The sequence below is a fragment of the Aedes aegypti genome, chromosome 3, assembly GCF_002204515.2.
Source record: "Aedes aegypti strain LVP_AGWG chromosome 3, AaegL5.0 Primary Assembly, whole genome shotgun sequence".
Lineage (NCBI taxonomy): Eukaryota > Metazoa > Arthropoda > Insecta > Diptera > Culicidae > Aedes > Aedes aegypti.
Window position 1 is genome coordinate 52,759,792 of NC_035109.1, and position 17,260 is coordinate 52,777,051.

A 17,260-nucleotide genomic window follows, 5' to 3' on the forward strand; every position below is an offset into this window, starting at 1 on the left:
TTTGAAGAAAGCACAAAATTTACAGCGAATTTCTAACACAACTAATATGATCAGAGATCGATTTTCCACAGAAAAGCGATAAGAACACTTTGTTTTAATGTAGATTAGTTGATAATCGTTAAAGTTCAAGTTCAATCGCATCCATTTGAAAAGTTCCGATGAATCATAAACTGTTGATACTCACAAGCGCCAAACAAAATGATCAAAGTAGGCCGATTGCCGACACTTCTGATCTTGTTTTCGAAAACATCGCAATCGCAGCAGTCTGAAATGATCTCATTTGCTAAAGATCGCTTTGATTGCCGTTTTTATAATCGCATTTGCACTTTTTTCTAGCACATCGCACTTCATTAGGTGATGAGCATTGCAAAATATTGTGATAAGTAGGTTTCTGTCTACGAAGCGATGCCTTATCTCTGTAGGTTAGTAGACTGAGTAGTGGATGGCGCAGCGCGCTTCCGCGTTTCATCATCTGAGCTTTCTTTTTGCGAATCGTAAGCTGTTGATTGGAAGTTTCAAAGTACATCAGTGGAAATTCCGACTCGGCTTTGTGAGATCTGCACATGACGCAATGTATCTGATCGCTAGAATATGAGCAAATGAAAAGTAGTCGAAAGAAGTATAAGCAAACGAACTGTAATTGAAAGAAAATGGGAAGTAAAATGCGAAATGAAATGCAAAATTCTAAGGAGAAGCTATTCAAGCTCTCGAGGAGAAGCTTCTCAAGCTTATGGAAAAAAAAGCTTCTCAAGCTTTTGAAGCATCTGAGAAGAAGTTTCTCAAGCTTCTGAGGAGAAGCTACTCAAGCTTTGAGGAGAAGCTTCTCAAACTTCTGAGGAGAAGCTATTCAAGCTTCTGAGAGAAGAAAAGTTTCTCAACCTTCTAAGGGAAAGCTTCTCAGGCTTCTGATGAGAAGTTTCTCAAGCTCCTTAGGGAAAGCTACTCAAGCATCTAAGAAATAGATTCATAAGCTTCTGAGGAGAAACTTTTATAGCTTCTGAGGAAACTTCTCAAGCTTCTGAAAAAAAAAAGAAAGATTCTCGAGCTTCTGAGGAAAAGCTTTTGAAGCATTTGAGAAGAAGATTCTCAAGCTTCTGAGGTAAAGTTTTTCATGCTTCTGAGGAGAAGTTTCTCAAGCTTCAGAAGAGAAGCTTCTCAAGTTTCTAAAAAAAGCTCCTCAAGCTTCTGAGGAGAAACTTCATTTGCTTATGAGAAGAAGCTTCTCAAGCTTTAAGGAGAAGCTTCTCAAACTTCTGAGGAGAAACTATTCAAGCTTCTGAGAGAAGTTCCTCAAGCTTCTGAGGAGAAGTTTCTCAAGCGTATGAGGAGAAGCTTCCAAAGCTTCTGAGGAGAAGCTTCTCAAGCTTCTGAGGAGAAGCTATCCTTCCCGCTGCTGCTGAGGAGAAGTTTCAGTAACTTCTGAGAAGAAACTTCTCAAGCTTCTGAGGAGAAGCTTTTCTAGCTGCTGAGGAGAAGTTTCAGTAACTTCTGGGTAAAAGCTTCTCAAACTTCTTAGGAGAAGCTTTTCAAGGTTATTACGAAAAACTTTTCAAGCTTCTGAGGAGAAGCTATTGAAGTTTCTGAGGATAAGCTTCTCTATCTTCTAAGGATAAGCTTTTCAAGCATCTGAGGATAAGCTCCTCAAGCTTTGAGGAGAAGCATCTCAAGCTTCTGAAAAAAGCTGCTGAGAGAAGCTTCTCAAGCTTCTGAGAGAAACTTTTCAAGCTTATTAGGAAAAGCTTCTCAAGCTTCTGAGGAGAAGCTCCTGGAGCTTTTAAGGAAATGCTTTTCAAGTTTCTGAGGAGAAGCTTCTCAAGCTTCGGAGAAGAAGATTTTCTAGCTGATGAGGAGAAGTTTCAGTAATTTCTGGGTAAAAGCTTCTCAAACTTCTGAGGATCAGCTTTTCAAGCTTCTAAGGAAAAGCTTTTCAAGCATCTAAAGAAACGTTTTTAAAGCTTCTAAGGAGACGCATCTGAGCGGTTCCACGCCGTTTCGCAAACCCGATTATTTTTGTATATTTTGAATCGCCTGAAAATTTGCATACAGATTCTTTATGACCAAAAATGCCATTATGCACTTTCAGACCGCCATTTTGAACCTCGCCTTATTTTTGAGAAGGGCGTATCGGAAAACGTATGGCAAATCTTTAAAAAACTGTAACTTGAAAACGGTTTATCTGATCGATTTGAGATCTTCTACAAAGTTGTAGGTATTGCTTAGGACTATATGGAGAAAAATATGCACGGTAAAAAAAATATAGTTTTTTTTATTTCGAAAACAAAATTTTAAAACCGATTTTCTCCAGAAACGCAGTTTCGATTTATTTTATTTTTGGATATGTTTTAGGGGACAACTTATGTGATTTATTGCACAATGTTTCAAAATGGAAGAATTATGGACAAAAAAGTTATAATTTTATAAAATATTACAAATTTTGAAAAAAATCGGAATAAAGGAAAACAATATTTTTTATGTGTTTATTTGATAGTACAGAAAATGCATTGGTACAATACTGGTGGTAATTTGTGATTTTTCGGAAAACTACACATTTATTCTTCAAGATGAAGTTCAAAGCCATCATTGGAATGCTCAGCAAGCTACTTTGCATCCGTTTGTAATATAGTATCGTCAAGATGGCAAAGTCAATCATTTAAGTTTTGTTGTAATTTCAGAAGATTTGCGCCATGATTCTGTATCTGTCAACTTATTCATATCTAAAATGATAGATTTTTTGCAATTGGATCACAAATTAACTGTCAACAAGATATATTTTATGTCTGACGGAGCTGCATCACAGTATAAAAATAGGAAGAACTTTTCAACTCTTTGGCAATTTAAAATCAAATATGATATAGAAGTTGCATGGCATTTTTTTGCAACATCACATGGAAAAGGGCCATGCGATGCCATAGGAGAGACACTAAAACGTATGGCTACCAGAGTCAGTCTTGCCAAAGAAAGTGAACATCCGATAAAAAATGCTAAGGAACTATATGATTGGGCTCAAAATCGGAGAGAAGAGCAGCTTACACAAATCTTCTTTTGTTATTCAACTACTGAGGAATATGATATCATTGCACAAGAACTTAACCAACTATTTTCAAGTGCAAAAACAGTTCAAGGCACTCAGAAATATCACTCGTACCGTGCATACTTTTTTAAATACTTTAGTATATAGGTTTTGATCAAGCAATAAACAATTCAGCTGCGATTCACTCAATCAAAATAAAATTTTTCTGGAATGAAGAAACACGAAATATGTTTAAAAAGGGCTTATATTACTTTTTTTATTTGAAAATTTTATATAAATATGAGTATATCTCGAAATTGATGCAACCTAGAAAAAATTTACCTAAGAACCGATTGCAATTTTTCTGTACTTTCAAATAATCACATAAAATATTGTTGTTTTCCTATATTTCGATTTTTTTTCAAAAACTGTAATTTTTTAAGAAATCATAACTTTTTTGTCCATAATTCTTCCATTTTGAAACATTGTGCAATAAATCACATAAAATGTCCCCTAAAACATAGCCAAAAATAAAATAAATCGAAACTGCGTTTCTGGAGAAAATCGGTTTTAAAATTTTGTTTTTGAAATGAAAAATAATCTGTAACTTTTTCTTACCGTGCATATTTTTCTCCATATAGTCCTAAGCAATACCTACAACTTTGTAGAAGATCTCAAATCGATCGGACAAACCGTTTTCGAGTTACAGTTTTTTAAAGATTTGCTCTTTTTTTCCGATACGCCCTTCTCGCGAGGTTCAAAATGGCGGTCTGAAGGTGCAAAATGGCATTTTTGGTCATAAAGAATCTGTATGCAAATTTTCAGGCGATTCAATAAATACAAAAATTAAATTTAAAAAAAAAATCGTCATGTTCGGTGGAATTGCTCATCTCAAGTTTCTGAGTGAAGCTTTTCAAGCTTCTTAGAGAATTTTCTAAAGCTTCTGAAAGAAGCTTCTAAAGCTGCTGAGAGAAGCTTCTCAAGCTTCTGAGAGAAGCTTTTCAAGCTTTTAAGGAAAAGCTTCTCAAGCTTCTGAGAGAAGCTTTTCAAGCTTTTAAGGAAAAGCTTCTCAAACTTCTGAGAGAAGCTTTTCAAGCTTTTAAGGAAAAGCTTCTCAAGCTTCTGAGGAGAAGCTTCTGGAGCTTCTTAGGAAATGCTTTTCAAGTTTCTGATGAGGAGCTTTTGAAGCATTTGAGAAGAAATTTCTCAAGCTTTAGAGGATAAGCTTCTCAAGCATCTGAGGAGAGGATTCATAAGATTCTGAGGAGAAACTTCTATAGCTTCTGAGGAAGCTTCTCAAGCTTCTGAGGAGAAGCTTCTGGAACTTCTGAGGAGAAGCTTCTGGAGCTTCTAAGGAAATACTTATCAAGTTTCTGAGGAGAAGCTTCTCAAGCTTTTGCCTAGAAGCTTTTCTAGCTGCTGAGGAGAAGCTCCAGTAGCTTCTGAGTAATAGCTTCTCAATCTTCTGAGAATAAGCTTCTCAAACTTCTGAGGAAAAAAAAAATTCAAGCTTCTGAGGAGAAGCTTCTCAAACTTCTGAGGAAAAGCTTCTCAAGCTTCTGAGAAGAAGTTTCTCAAGTTTATGAGGAGGATTTTTTCAATTTCTGTGGAGAAGCTTTTCAAGGTTCTGAGGAGAAGCTATTGAAGCTTCTGAGGAAAAGCTATTCAAGCAACTGAGGAGAAGCTTTTCTAGCTTCTAAGGAGAAGCATCTCAAGCTTCTGAGTGAAGCTTTTCAAGCTTCTGAGAGAAACTTCAAAAGCTTCTATAAAAAGCTTCTAAACCTTCTGAAAAAAGCTTCGAAAGCTGCTGAAAAAAGCTTCTCAAGCTTCTGGGAGGAGCTTTACAAGATTCTAAGGAAAAGCTTCTCTTCAGAAGCTTCTTAGGAAATGCTTATCAAGTTTCTGTGGAGAAGCTTTTCAAGCACCTGAGAAGAAGCTTTTCTAGCTTTCGAGTAAAAGCTTCTTAATCTTCTGAGAAAAAGTATCTCTAGCTTCTTAAAGAAGCTTCTCATGCTTCTGAGGAGAAGCTTTTCCAGCTGCTGTGGAGAAAATTCAGTAACTTCTGGGGAAAAGCTTCTCAAACTTCTGAGGAGAAGCTTTCAAGCTTCTGAAGAGAAGCTATTAAAGCTTCTTAAAAGAAGCTAATCAAGCTTCTGAGCAAAAGCTTCCCAAGCTTCTGTGGGGAGGCTTCTCAAGCTTTTGAGGGAATTCTTCTTTAGCTTCAGAGGAGAAGCTTCTCAAGCTTTTAAAGCTTTTCAAGCTTCTGAGGATAAAGTTCTATAGCTTGTGAGGCGAAGCTACTTCAGCCTTTTAAGGAGCATCTATTGAAGCTTCTGAGGATGAGCTTCTCAAGCTTCTGAGGAGAAGCTTTCAAGTATCTGAGGAGAAGCTTCTCAAGCGCTTGAAGTGAAGCTTCTAGAGCTTCTGTGAGAAGCTTCTCATGATTCTGAGAAAAACTTTTGAGGAGAAGTTTCTTCTAGCTTCTGAGGAAAAATTTCTCAAGCCTCAGAGAAGAAGCTTCTGAAGGGTCTGAAGAAAAGCTGCTTAAGCTTCTGAGGAGAAGCTTCTTTAGCTTCTGAGAAGAAGCTTCTGAAGCTTCTGAGGAAAACCTACTCAAGTTTCTGAAGTTATACTCTCCGAACTCCTGATGAGAAGCTTCTCAAGCTTCTAAGGAAAAGCTTCAAAAGCTTCTGAGGGGAAGATTCTCAAGCTGCATAGGAGAAGCGTATGAAGAAGAGCTTTTTAAGTTTCTGAGGAGGAGCTTCTCATGCTTCTAAGGTGAAGCTTCTCAAGATAAGCTAATAGGAATGAAAAATGGAATGCAAAACGGGAAACGAAATGGAATGAGAAAAGAAATGCGAATGGAATGAGAAATGAAACGTGAATGAAATGCGAAATGGAATGCAAAATGGACGAACTGAAACGCGAAATAGAATTTGAAAAGCGATATGGAATGCGAAAAGGAATGCAAAATAGAATGCAAAATAGATATATGCGAAATAAAATGCGAAATTATATGAAAATATGAAATGGAATGCGAAGAAAAAAGCAAAACGGAATGCGAAAGGGAATGAAACCATTTTTCATAACAAAAATTGAACTCAAAACTGAATGCAATATGAAGTGCGAAATTAAACATAAAATACAAGGCGTGAAGGAATAAAAAAAAATGCGTAAAGAAATATGAAATATTATGCGCAATGGAACGCGAAAGAGAATAAGAAGAGAAAAATAGAAAGAGATCCGATAGGGAATGAAAATTGTATTCAAAATGTAATGTGTGCAATGCGAAATTGAATATTAAAATTTAGGCGAAAGGAATGAAAACCAAAAGGAATGCGAAATGGAATATCGAATATTTATATTGCGAAACGGAATGCGAAGAGAAAATCGAAATGTAATTAGAATACGAAATATGATTTGGAATGCAAAGAGGAAAGTAAAATGGAATGCGAAAGGGTATGACAAAAGGAATAAAAATGGAATTTAAAATTGAATGCAAGGGATGGTACACAAATTATGTCACGCTATATTTGGACTTTTTTGACCCCCTCCCCCACCCCCTTTGTCACGTTTTTTGTATGAGTCCTTCGAAAATTTTGTGAGGCTTGTCACGCTTGGCTTGACCCCCTCCCCCCCCTTGGAGCGTGACGTAATTTGTGCATGACCCCCAAAAGGAGTGCGAAATGGAACATGAAATATAAGGCGGAATGGAATGAAAAAGGAAATCAAAAAGGAATGCGAAATGAGTGTGAAATAAAATGCGAAATGCAACGTCAAATGGAATGCAAAAGTTCCCTTTAATTGAAATTGATTTCAAAACTGAATACAGAATGGACAAAATGGACTAAAGGGAATGAAAAAAGTAATACGAAGAGTAAATCGGAATGCAGTGTGTAGTTGAATGCGAAATGGAATAAAAAATAAATAAATATGTAATGAAATGCGAAGTGAAAGCAGAAAGGGAAAACGAATGAAATAAAGCTTGAGCTCAAAATTGGATGCGTAATGGAGGGCGAAATGTTACATAAAACAAAAAGCGAAATGAAATGAAAAAGGAGTGAAAAAAGGAATGCGAAAGGAGTCAAATGAAATGGAGTGCGAAAGTTCCCTTGAATTGAAATTGAATGCGGTAAGGAATATAAAAAACAAGGCTAAATGGAAAGAAAAAATTAATACGAAATTGAATGCGAAGAGAAAAACGTAATGGAATGTGAAATAGAATACAATATGGAATGAAAAAATGAAATGCGAAGAAGAAAGCAAATTAGATTGGAAAGGGAATGGGAAAAGGATTAAAAATGGAATTCAAAATTAATGCGAAATGGAGCATTAAATATAAGGTGAGATGGACGGAAAAAAGGAATATGAAATATAATGCGAAATCGAACGCGATATGGAATGCGAAAAGAATAGCAAAATGGGATTCAAACGGGAATGAAAAAGATTTCACAATTGAATGCGACATGAAATGTGGAATGTAATGCAAAATTAAATGTGAAATGAATTGCGAAGAGGAAAACAGTAAAAGGAATGCGAAAGGGAATGAAAACTAAATTTAAAATTGAATGCAACATAGAACAACATTCCGAATGTCAGTCGAATTCCTATCGAAAGCCAAACGAAAGCCAATTGAATTCAACCGAATGTCAATCAAATTTCAACTGAATGCCACTCGAATCCTGATCGAAAATTATCGTATGGTAACGGAATTTCAATCGAATGCCAATTGAATTCCAATCAAAAGCCAATCGAATGCCAATCGCATACCATAGTAATTTCAAATGAAGGACAACCAAATAAATTGAAAATTTTAATGATTAATGTTCCAATTGAATGTCAATGAAATGTGCCAATGGAATGCCAACGCTTTGTACAAATGGAATGCCAATGAAAATGGCCAATGCAATTACAATGAAAGGTGCCAATGGCATGCCAATGAAATATGCCAATGAAATGCCAATAAAATGTGCCCCTGGAATGCCAATGAGATATGCCAATGGAATGCCAATGCACTGTTTCAATAGATTGCCAATCAAAAGTGCCAATGAAATGTCAATGCACTGTGCCAATAGATTATGAATCAAAAGTACCAAATGAACGCGACTGTAATGTGCCAATGAAATTTCAATTAAATATGCCAATGGATTGCCAATCAAAAGTGCCTATGAAATGCCAATAAAATGTGCCAAGAAAATGTTCTAATTGAAAGCCAATGAAATGTGCCACTGGAATGCCAATGTAAAGTGCCAATGGACTGCACTGCACTGTTTTTATGAATTGCCAATCAAAAATGCCAATAAAATGTGCCATTGAATTGTTTCAATTAAATATTCTTAAAGAATGTCACTCAAATGTGCCAATGGAATGCCAATAAAATATGCCCCTGGAATGCCAATGAGATATGCCAATGGAATGCCAATGCACTGTTTCAATAGATTGCCAATGAAATGTCAATGCTCTGTGCCAATAGATTGTCAATCAAAAGTGCCAAAAGAACGCGACTGTAATGTGCCAATGGAATTTCAATTAAATATGCCAATGGAATGCCAATGGAATGCCAATGGAATGCCAATGGAATGCAAATGGATTGCCAATCAAAAGTGCCAATGAAATGCCAATGAAATGTGCCACTCGAATGCCAATACACTGTTCCAATGGATTGCCAATCAAAAGTAACAATGAAATGACAATAAAATGTGCCAATAAAATGCTTCAGTTCAATGCCAATGAATTGTGACAATGGAATGCCACTAAAATATGCCAATGGAATGCCAATTGAAAGTGCCAATGAAATGCCAATAAAATGTGCCAAGAAAATGTTCTAATTGAAAGCCAATGAAATGTGCCACTGGAATGCCAATGTAAAGTGCCAATGGACTGCACTGCACTGTTCTTATGGATTGCCAATCAAAAATGCCAATAAAATGTGCCACTGAATTGTTTCAATTGAATATGCTTAAAGAATGTCACTCAAATGTGCCAATGAAATGCCAATAAAATATGCCCCTGTAATGCCAATGAGATATGCCAATGGAATGCCAATGCACTGTTTCAATAGATTGCCAATGAAATGTCAATGCTCTGTGCCAATAGATTGTCAATCAAAAGTGCCAAAAGAACGCGACTGTAATGTGCCAATGGAATTTCAATTAAATATGCCAATGGAATGCCAATGGAATGCAAATGGATTGCCAATCAAAAGTGCCAATGAAATGCCAATAAAATGTGCCAAGAAAATGTTCCAATTGAATGCCAATGAAATGTGCCACTCGAATGCCAATACACTATTCCAATGGATTGCCAATCAAAAGTAACAATGAAATGACAATAAAATGTGCCAATAAAATGTTTCAGTTCAATGCCAATGAATTGTGACAATGGAATGCCACTAAAATATGCCAATGGAATGCCAATGTGCCAATGGAATGTCAATCAAAAGTGATAATGAATTGCCTATAAATGTGCCAATAAAATGTTCCAATTGAATGCCAACGGAATTTGCCAGTGGAATGCCAATGCACTGTTCCAATGGATGACCAATAAAAGTGCCAATGAAATGTTCCAATTATACCTATGCAATCTTCCAATGAAATGCCAATGAAATGTGCCTATGGAATGCCAATCAAAAGTGCCAATGAAATGCCAATAAAATGTTCCAATTGAATGCCAATGATTTGTGCCAATGGAATGCCACTGAAATATGCCAATGAAATGTGGCAATGAAATGTGCCAATGGAATGCCAATCAATAGTGCCAATGAATTGCCTATAAAATGTGCCAATGGCATATTGATGGAATGCCAATCAAAAGAACCATTGAATTGCCTATAAAATGTGCCAGTAAAATGTTCCAATTGAATGCCAATGAAATGTGCCACTGGAATGTCAATGAAATGTTCCAATGGAATGCCAATGCACTGTTCCAATGGATTGTCAATCAAAAGTTCCAATGAAATGCCAATAAAATGTTTCAATTGAATGCCAATGAATTGTGACAATGGAATGCCACTGAAATATGCCAATGGAATGCCAATTGAAAGTGACAATGAAATGTGCCAATGGAATTCCAATCAAAAGTGATAATGAATTGCCTATAAATGTGCCAATAAAATGTTCCAATTGAATGCCAACGGAATTTGCCAGTGGAATGCCAATGCACTGTTCCAATGGATGACCAATAAAAGTGTCAATGAAATGTGCCAATGAAATGTTCCAATTATACCTATGCAATCTTCCAATGGAATGCCAATGAAATGTGCCTATGGAATGCCAATCAAAAGTGCCAATGAAATGCCAATAAAATGTTCCAATTGAATGCCAATGATTTGTGCCAATGGAATGCCACTGAAATATGCCAATGAAATGTGGCAATGAAATGTGCCAATGGAATGCCAATCAATAGTGCCAATGAATTGCCTATAAAATGTGCCAGTAAAATGTTCCAATTGAATTCCAATGAAATGTACCACTGGAATGCCAATGAAATGTGCCAAAGGAATGCCAATGCACTGTTCCAATGGATTGCCAATGAAAAGTTCCAATGAAATGCCAATAAAATGTGCCAATGAAATGTTCCAATTGAATGCCAACGAACTTTGCCTAAAGAATGCCAATGAAATGTGCCAATGCACTGCACTATTCCAATGCACTGTACTGCGCCAATGAAATGTGCCAATGCAATGCCAATGAATTGTCAATGACATAATGCAGTGGTATGTCTGTGTGAAAGGAATGACAATGAACTGTTCAAATGAACCGTGCCAATAATGGAATGCCGCTGAAATAATCCATTGGAATGCCATTGAAATGTAACAATGGAATGTGCCAAAGGGTTGCCCAATGAAATACCTGTGACAGGAATGCTGATGAAAGATGCCTGTGGAATTCCAATGGAATGCCAATGGAATGCTGATAAAATGGTCATCAAATACCAAAAAATGCCTCTGAAGTGGCTAAGGAATGCCGTTGGAATGCCAAACAAATACCAATGAAATATCATAGAAGTGGCAGTAAAAAAAGTAAGCGTGCGCTTAAAAGTATACACAGCAGAAATGATTTCTTTTGAAATGAGCACCTCCTTAGTTCTATTTGAACTTTATTTCAATAACTTTATCAGAACCATAGTCGAAACCGCCAACCTAGAAGCAATACTTGGAAATACCGGGGATCTGCAGCAGTTCCTCCAGGTTGCTGCTGTAGAACCGTTCGTAGTCCCCTCGGAGGCACTTGAAGTACTGCTGGAAGACCACCGCCTGAGGACTGCTACCCTCCGGTAGGGCATTCCGACCGAAGCACAGCCCCAAACGGTAGTCGAAGGACTCCCGCGTTTCGCAGCGGGCCAACTGCGCGTACAGATTATCCATCAGGATGCCCTTCTGCTCGCTGTAGACTCCGGTGCAGATCGACGCGCAGTACACGGTACACTGGAATTCTGGGGTCTCGACCACCGGATCCGTCGTACGATCGCACAGATTTAACGAACAGAGCTGGCACTTTTTGGCGCATTGCAGAAGCTTTTGGGTCATCTCGGTTATCGTCAGGGGGTTGAAGCTGTTGCTACAACTGGCGCAACTCGGGACGATGAGTTCCTTGGAGGATGGGACCTTCACTATGTAGCCATCATCGAAGTCGCGATCGAGGTTTTTGAACAGGAAGATCTCCTGCAGATAGTTTCGCAGGCAGCGGAAGGCGTAGTAGGCTCTGGGGCAGTGATCATAGGGGTCGATGAGATCCAGCTTCCGGCAGACGCAGGCTTCGACCTTCTCCCGTACGGATGGGCATATCCTGTCTTCTAGAACTGCCCAGTTGAGGCCTTTCCTGTCGCACCATAGGTTCAGCTTGGTGGCAACGCAACGCATGAAGCACATTGTCTCGCGATCCTCCGGGAAGATAAACTTCAAGTACTGCTCCAGACGGGTTGGACATATTTTGAGATATTGAACGCACTCTTCGGCGGCTATGCGGTAGCGGCGAGCCGAATGGACTGGGTAGATGGCCAGGGCGAGAAGAACAAAGCTCACTAGGTGTTTCATGGTGAAATATTTGGTGATGCAGAATGGGAAGCCTATTTTTATATAAGGCAAATGAGGAAACGGACGAAGCAGGATTAGGTCACGTATAAAGGTAGTAATGAGGAAACATGTTCTGGGCTGGGTTTGAGTTTTTATTGCCTAAACATCATCGCCGTAGAGGAGAATATCGGACTCTAGATCAATACAGGTTTGTGGGCTTGACGTGTGACTCAGTAGAGTTTGGCGATTCTGAGAGGTGAACGCGTTGAAGTGCTCCCTGAAGCAAAGGTACAGATTACGGTAGGCGGCGGTGCAGTAGTCTTGGATCAAGGGACGGTTGGCTTCGCAGCATAACGTGGCTCTCGTTTTGAATTCTTCTAGTGGTTGATCTATGGCGAATTCAGAGTGGAGTCGATCCAAGTTCGGTCCCATCGCATCACTGTATAGTTCCAGACGAACTCCTATGCATCGGAGCAGGCATCGAGTTTCCGCATCGTCCGGGTAGACTCCTTGGTTGTACAGCTTCAGATGATCGTGAGGAATGCGGAGGATGTTGGCACAGACGATCTGTGCCTTGAGGAACTTTTCTGGGGTCAGCTTCTGGTCTGTAGACAAAGCTGAATTGGAAGGTTCAAACTTTCGCATGGCACAGCGGAAAGAGTAGTAGGCTCTGGCACAAGCATCCGCGGGATCACAAGATAACAGCTTCCGTTCAGCGCAGTGGAGGACTTTCTGCGCTACCAAGTCTACATCGCCGGAATCCGGGAACAGTTGCTTCGCCCCGTCGATGAGCAGACCTTGTTCATCTTCCCAAAATCCTAGAACAATTCCAGCGCAACGAATCATGCACATGGTATCGCGATCCGGCGGATAGACGCTAATGTTGTACTGCTCGAGACGGGCCTCCGGAATACCGAGATATTCAACGCACGTGGCCTGAGCCTGCAGAAGGGCTTCATTTTGGAGATACTGAGCCGAAATGGACAACAGTAGCGAAGCCCAAACACAGATAATACTGCTTACTAACCGAGTCATGGTAAACTGATGGCCAGTTCCGATAAGCGCAATGTTATTTATGAGTGCGCATGTCTTCTGCGGTCACGTTCTTTCCGAAAACATCCAACGGAGAGGTGAAACATGTTTGGCAAACCACCTCTGCTCTAGTGACCTTGTTTCGATTGAAGCGCCGCGGCACGCACATTTCTTCAATGGCCTACTGCTGTAAATGAAAGTCAATTTGCCAAACCACGTTTGTCACTACGGTTCACCATCTCTCTCGCGGTGACATTTATTAGCTCAATTGTCGCATCACACGCCCTGGCAGTAAGTGCAATCAGTGTTCAATCAAGCATCGATAAGGCACGTATCAGACATTCATCATCTGTTTCCGTTTCCGGCGGTGAACTCCTTCCCCTCCCAGCCCCTTTGCCTACGAAATGCAATTAGAAGCGATTTATTTGAAAGCTATCAAAGAACAAACGCTTCCCGGAAATCCGCAGTCGTAAATTCAACGCCTACTTGTATCGCAACCTAAGCAGGCCTCGCATAAGATTTCCAACCATCGGAGGATGTTAAATTTACACATACATCGACTCAGAACAGCACCTGGCAGAAAGCCCCAGGGAATCTAACCCAGGAGAGGTGGGCTAAAATAAATATGGATCAAGATTTCCCCGACTGGTAGCTAAGATTGGACAACCGTGAAATCCTGACGAACGAGTCACATATCCCTCCACCACCCACCTGACCTGACTGCTGACTGCCTCGGCTAATTCCCTTTAGGAAGAAGGTCGCAATCCTCTGGGGGCGGATCAACATGGGAAACGACAAATTCTTCGGTTTTCTGTTCGGGATTAAGACGTTGCTCTGCTCGAATGTGGGAAGGCTTGGAGTGTCTACCGGAATGTACACATACACAGTGTCTTGTTATCTCTGCCTGTTATCCTACATAGTTTATGACTCTTTACGATGGCGTTATCGTCTTATTGGATCTTGAGAAGTGAATGACATGGAGAACGACATTTGTGAATGAATTTCAATCGATTTTCTTTGAATTCTATGTTTGTTTAATAGATAATTGATGAGTTTCATAGTTGTTCGATTTCGATTCGATTTTGATTCAATTTTGATTCAATTTTGATTCGATTTCGCAATCGAATCGAAATCGAATCGAAATCGAATCGAAATCGAATCGAAATCGAATCGAAATCGAATCGAAATCGAATCGAAATCGAATCGAAATCGAATCGAAATCGAATCGAAATCGAATCGAAATCGAAATCGAATCGAAATCGAATCGAAATCGAATCGAAATCGAATCGAAATCGAATCGAAATCGAATCGAAATCGAATCGAAATCGAATCGAAATCGAATCGAAATCGAATCGAATCGAAATCGAATCGAAATCGAATCGAAATCGAATCGAAATCGAATCGAATCGAATCGAAATCGAATCGAAATCGAATCGAAATCGAATCGAAATCGAATCGAAATCGAATCGAAATCGAATCGAAATCGAATCGAAATCGAATCGAAATCGAATCGAAATCGAATCGAATCGAAATCGAATCGAAATCGAATCGAAATCGAATCGAAATCGAATCGAAATCGAATCGAAATCGAATCGAAATCGAATCGAAATCGAATCGAAATCGAATCGAAATCGAATCGAAATCGAATCGAAATCGAATCGAAATCGAATCGAAATCGAATCGAAATCGAATCGAAATCGAATCGAAATCGAATCGAAATCGAATCGAAATCGAATCGAAAAATCGAAATCGAATCGAAATCGAATCGAAATCGAATCGAAATCGAATCGAAATCGAATCGAAATCGAATCGAAATCGAATCGAAATCGAATCGAAATCGAATCGAAATCGAATCGAAATCGAATCGAAATCGAATCGAAATCGAATCGAAATCGAATCGAAATCGAATCGAAATCGAATCGAAATCGAATCGAAATCGAATCGAAATCGAATCGAAATCGAATCGAAATCGAATCGAAATCGAATCGAAATCGAATCGAAATCGAATCGAAATCGAATCGAAATCGAATCGAAATCGAATCGAAATCGAATCGAAATCGAATCGAAATCGAATCGAAATCGAATCGAAATCGAATCGAAATCGAATCGAAATCGAATCGAAATCGAATCGAAATCGAATCGAAATCGAATCGAAATCGAATCGAAATCGAATCGAAATCGAATCGAAATCGAATCGAAATCGAATCGAAATCGAATCGAAATCGAATCGAAATCGAATCGAAATCGAATCGAATCGAAATCGAATCGAAATCGAATCGAAATCGAATCGAAATCGAATCGAAATCGAATCGAAATCGAATCGAAATCGAATCGAAATCGAATCGAAATCGAATCGAAATCGAATCGAAATCGAATCGAAATCGAATCGAAATCGAATCGAAATCGAATCGAAATCGAATCGAAATCGAATCGAAATCGAATCGAAATCGAATCGAAATCGAATCGAAATCGAATCGAAATCGAATCGAAATCGAATCGAAATCGAATCGAAATCGAATCGAAATCGAATCGAAATCGAATCGAAATCGAATCGAAATCGAATCGAAATCGAATCGAAATCGAATCGAAATCGAATCGAAATCGAATCGAAATCGAATCGAAATCGAATCGAAATCGAATCGAAATCGAATCGAAATCGAATCGAAATCGAATCGAAATCGAATCGAAATCGAATCGAAATCGAATCGAAATCGAATCGAAATCGAATCGAAATCGAATCGAAATCGAATCGAAATCGAAATCGAATCGAAATCGAATCGAAATCGAATCGAAATCGAATCGAAATCGAATCGAAATCGAATCGAAATCGAATCGAAATCGAATCGAAATCGAATCGAAATCGAATCGAAATCGAATCGAAATCGAATCGAAATCGAATCGAAATCGAATCGAAATCGAATCGAAATCGAATCGAAATCGAATCGAAATCGAATCGAAATCGAATCGAAATCGAATCGAAATCGAATCGAATCGAATCGAAATCGAATCGAAATCGAATCGAAATCGAATCGAAATCGAATCGAAATCGAATCGAAATCGAATCGAAATCGAATCGAAATCGAATCGAAATCGAATCGAAATCGAATCGAAATCGAATCGAATCGAAATCGAATCGAAATCGAATCGAAATCGAATCGAAATCGAATCGAAATCGAATCGAAATCGAATCGAAATCGAATCGAAATCGAATCGAAATCGAATCGAAATCGAATCGAAATCGAATCGAAATCGAATCGAAAATCGAATCGAAATCGAATCGAAATCGAATCGAAATCGAATCGAAATCGAATCGAATCGAAATCGAATCGAAATCGAATCGAAATCGAATCGAAATCGAATCGAAATCGAATCGAAATCGAATCGAAATCGAATCGAAATCGAATCGAAATCGAATCGAAATCGAATCGAAATCGAATCGAAATCGAATCGAAATCGAATCGAAATCGAATCGAAATCGAATCGAAATCGAATCGAAATCGAATCGAAATCGAATCGAAATCGAATCGAAATCGAATCGAAATCGAATCGAAATCGAATCGAAATCGAATCGAAATCGAATCGAAATCGAATCGAAATCGAATCGAAATCGAATCGAAATCGAATCGAAATCGAATCGAAATCGAATCGAAATCGAATCGAAATCGAATCGAAATCGAATCGAAATCGAATCGAAATCGAATCGAAATCGAATCGAAATCGAATCGAAATCGAATCGAAATCGAATCGAAATCGAATCGAAATCGAATCGAAATCGAATCGAAATCGAATCGAAATCGAATCGAAATCGAATCGAAATCGAATCGAAATCGAATCGAAATCGAATCGAAATCGAATCGAAATCGAATCGAAATCGAATCGAAATCGAATCGAAATCGAATCGAAATCGAATCGAAATCGAATCGAAATCGAATCGAAATCGAATCGAATCGAATCGAAATCGAATCGAAATCGAATCGAAATCGAATCGAAATCGAATCGAAATCGAATCGAAATCGAATCGAAATCGAATCGAAATCGAATCGAAATCGAATCGAAATCGAATCGAAATCGAATCGAAATCGAATCGAAATCGAATCGAAATCGAATCGAAATCGAATCGAAATCGAATCGAAATCGAATCGAAATCGAATCGAAATCGAATCGAAATCGAATCGAAATCGAATCGAAATCGAATCGAAATCGAA

The 17,260-nt window shown here is 38.7% G+C and overlaps 3 protein-coding genes across 17 annotated transcripts in view; 1 reads left to right on the forward strand and 2 right to left on the reverse strand.

The window, feature by feature from the left end:
* LOC5576021 (very low-density lipoprotein receptor) overlaps window positions 1-17,260 on the forward strand; it is a 1,100,036-nt gene that overhangs the window by 495,864 nt on the left and 586,912 nt on the right. The window lies entirely within an intron of this gene.
* LOC5572183 lies at window positions 10,912-12,083 on the reverse strand. The gene has a single exon (XM_001660228.2). The coding sequence runs from the start codon at window positions 12,042-12,044 to the stop codon at window positions 11,151-11,153; it is 894 nt and encodes a 297-aa protein (XP_001660278.1). The 5' UTR covers window positions 12,045-12,083; the 3' UTR covers window positions 10,912-11,150.
* LOC5572185 (general odorant-binding protein 45-like) lies at window positions 12,151-13,080 on the reverse strand. The gene has a single exon (XM_001660227.2). It carries the CDS (start codon window positions 13,056-13,058, stop codon window positions 12,183-12,185), a length of 876 nt encoding a protein of 291 aa, XP_001660277.1. The 5' UTR covers window positions 13,059-13,080; the 3' UTR covers window positions 12,151-12,182.

Coding starts and splice junctions, on each gene's coding strand:
- LOC5572183 (XM_001660228.2), bottom strand. CDS start 12,044: ATGAAACACCTAGTGAGCTTTGTTCTTCTCGCCCTGGCCATCTACCCA.
- LOC5572185 (XM_001660227.2), bottom strand. CDS start 13,058: ATGACTCGGTTAGTAAGCAGTATTATCTGTGTTTGGGCTTCGCTACTG.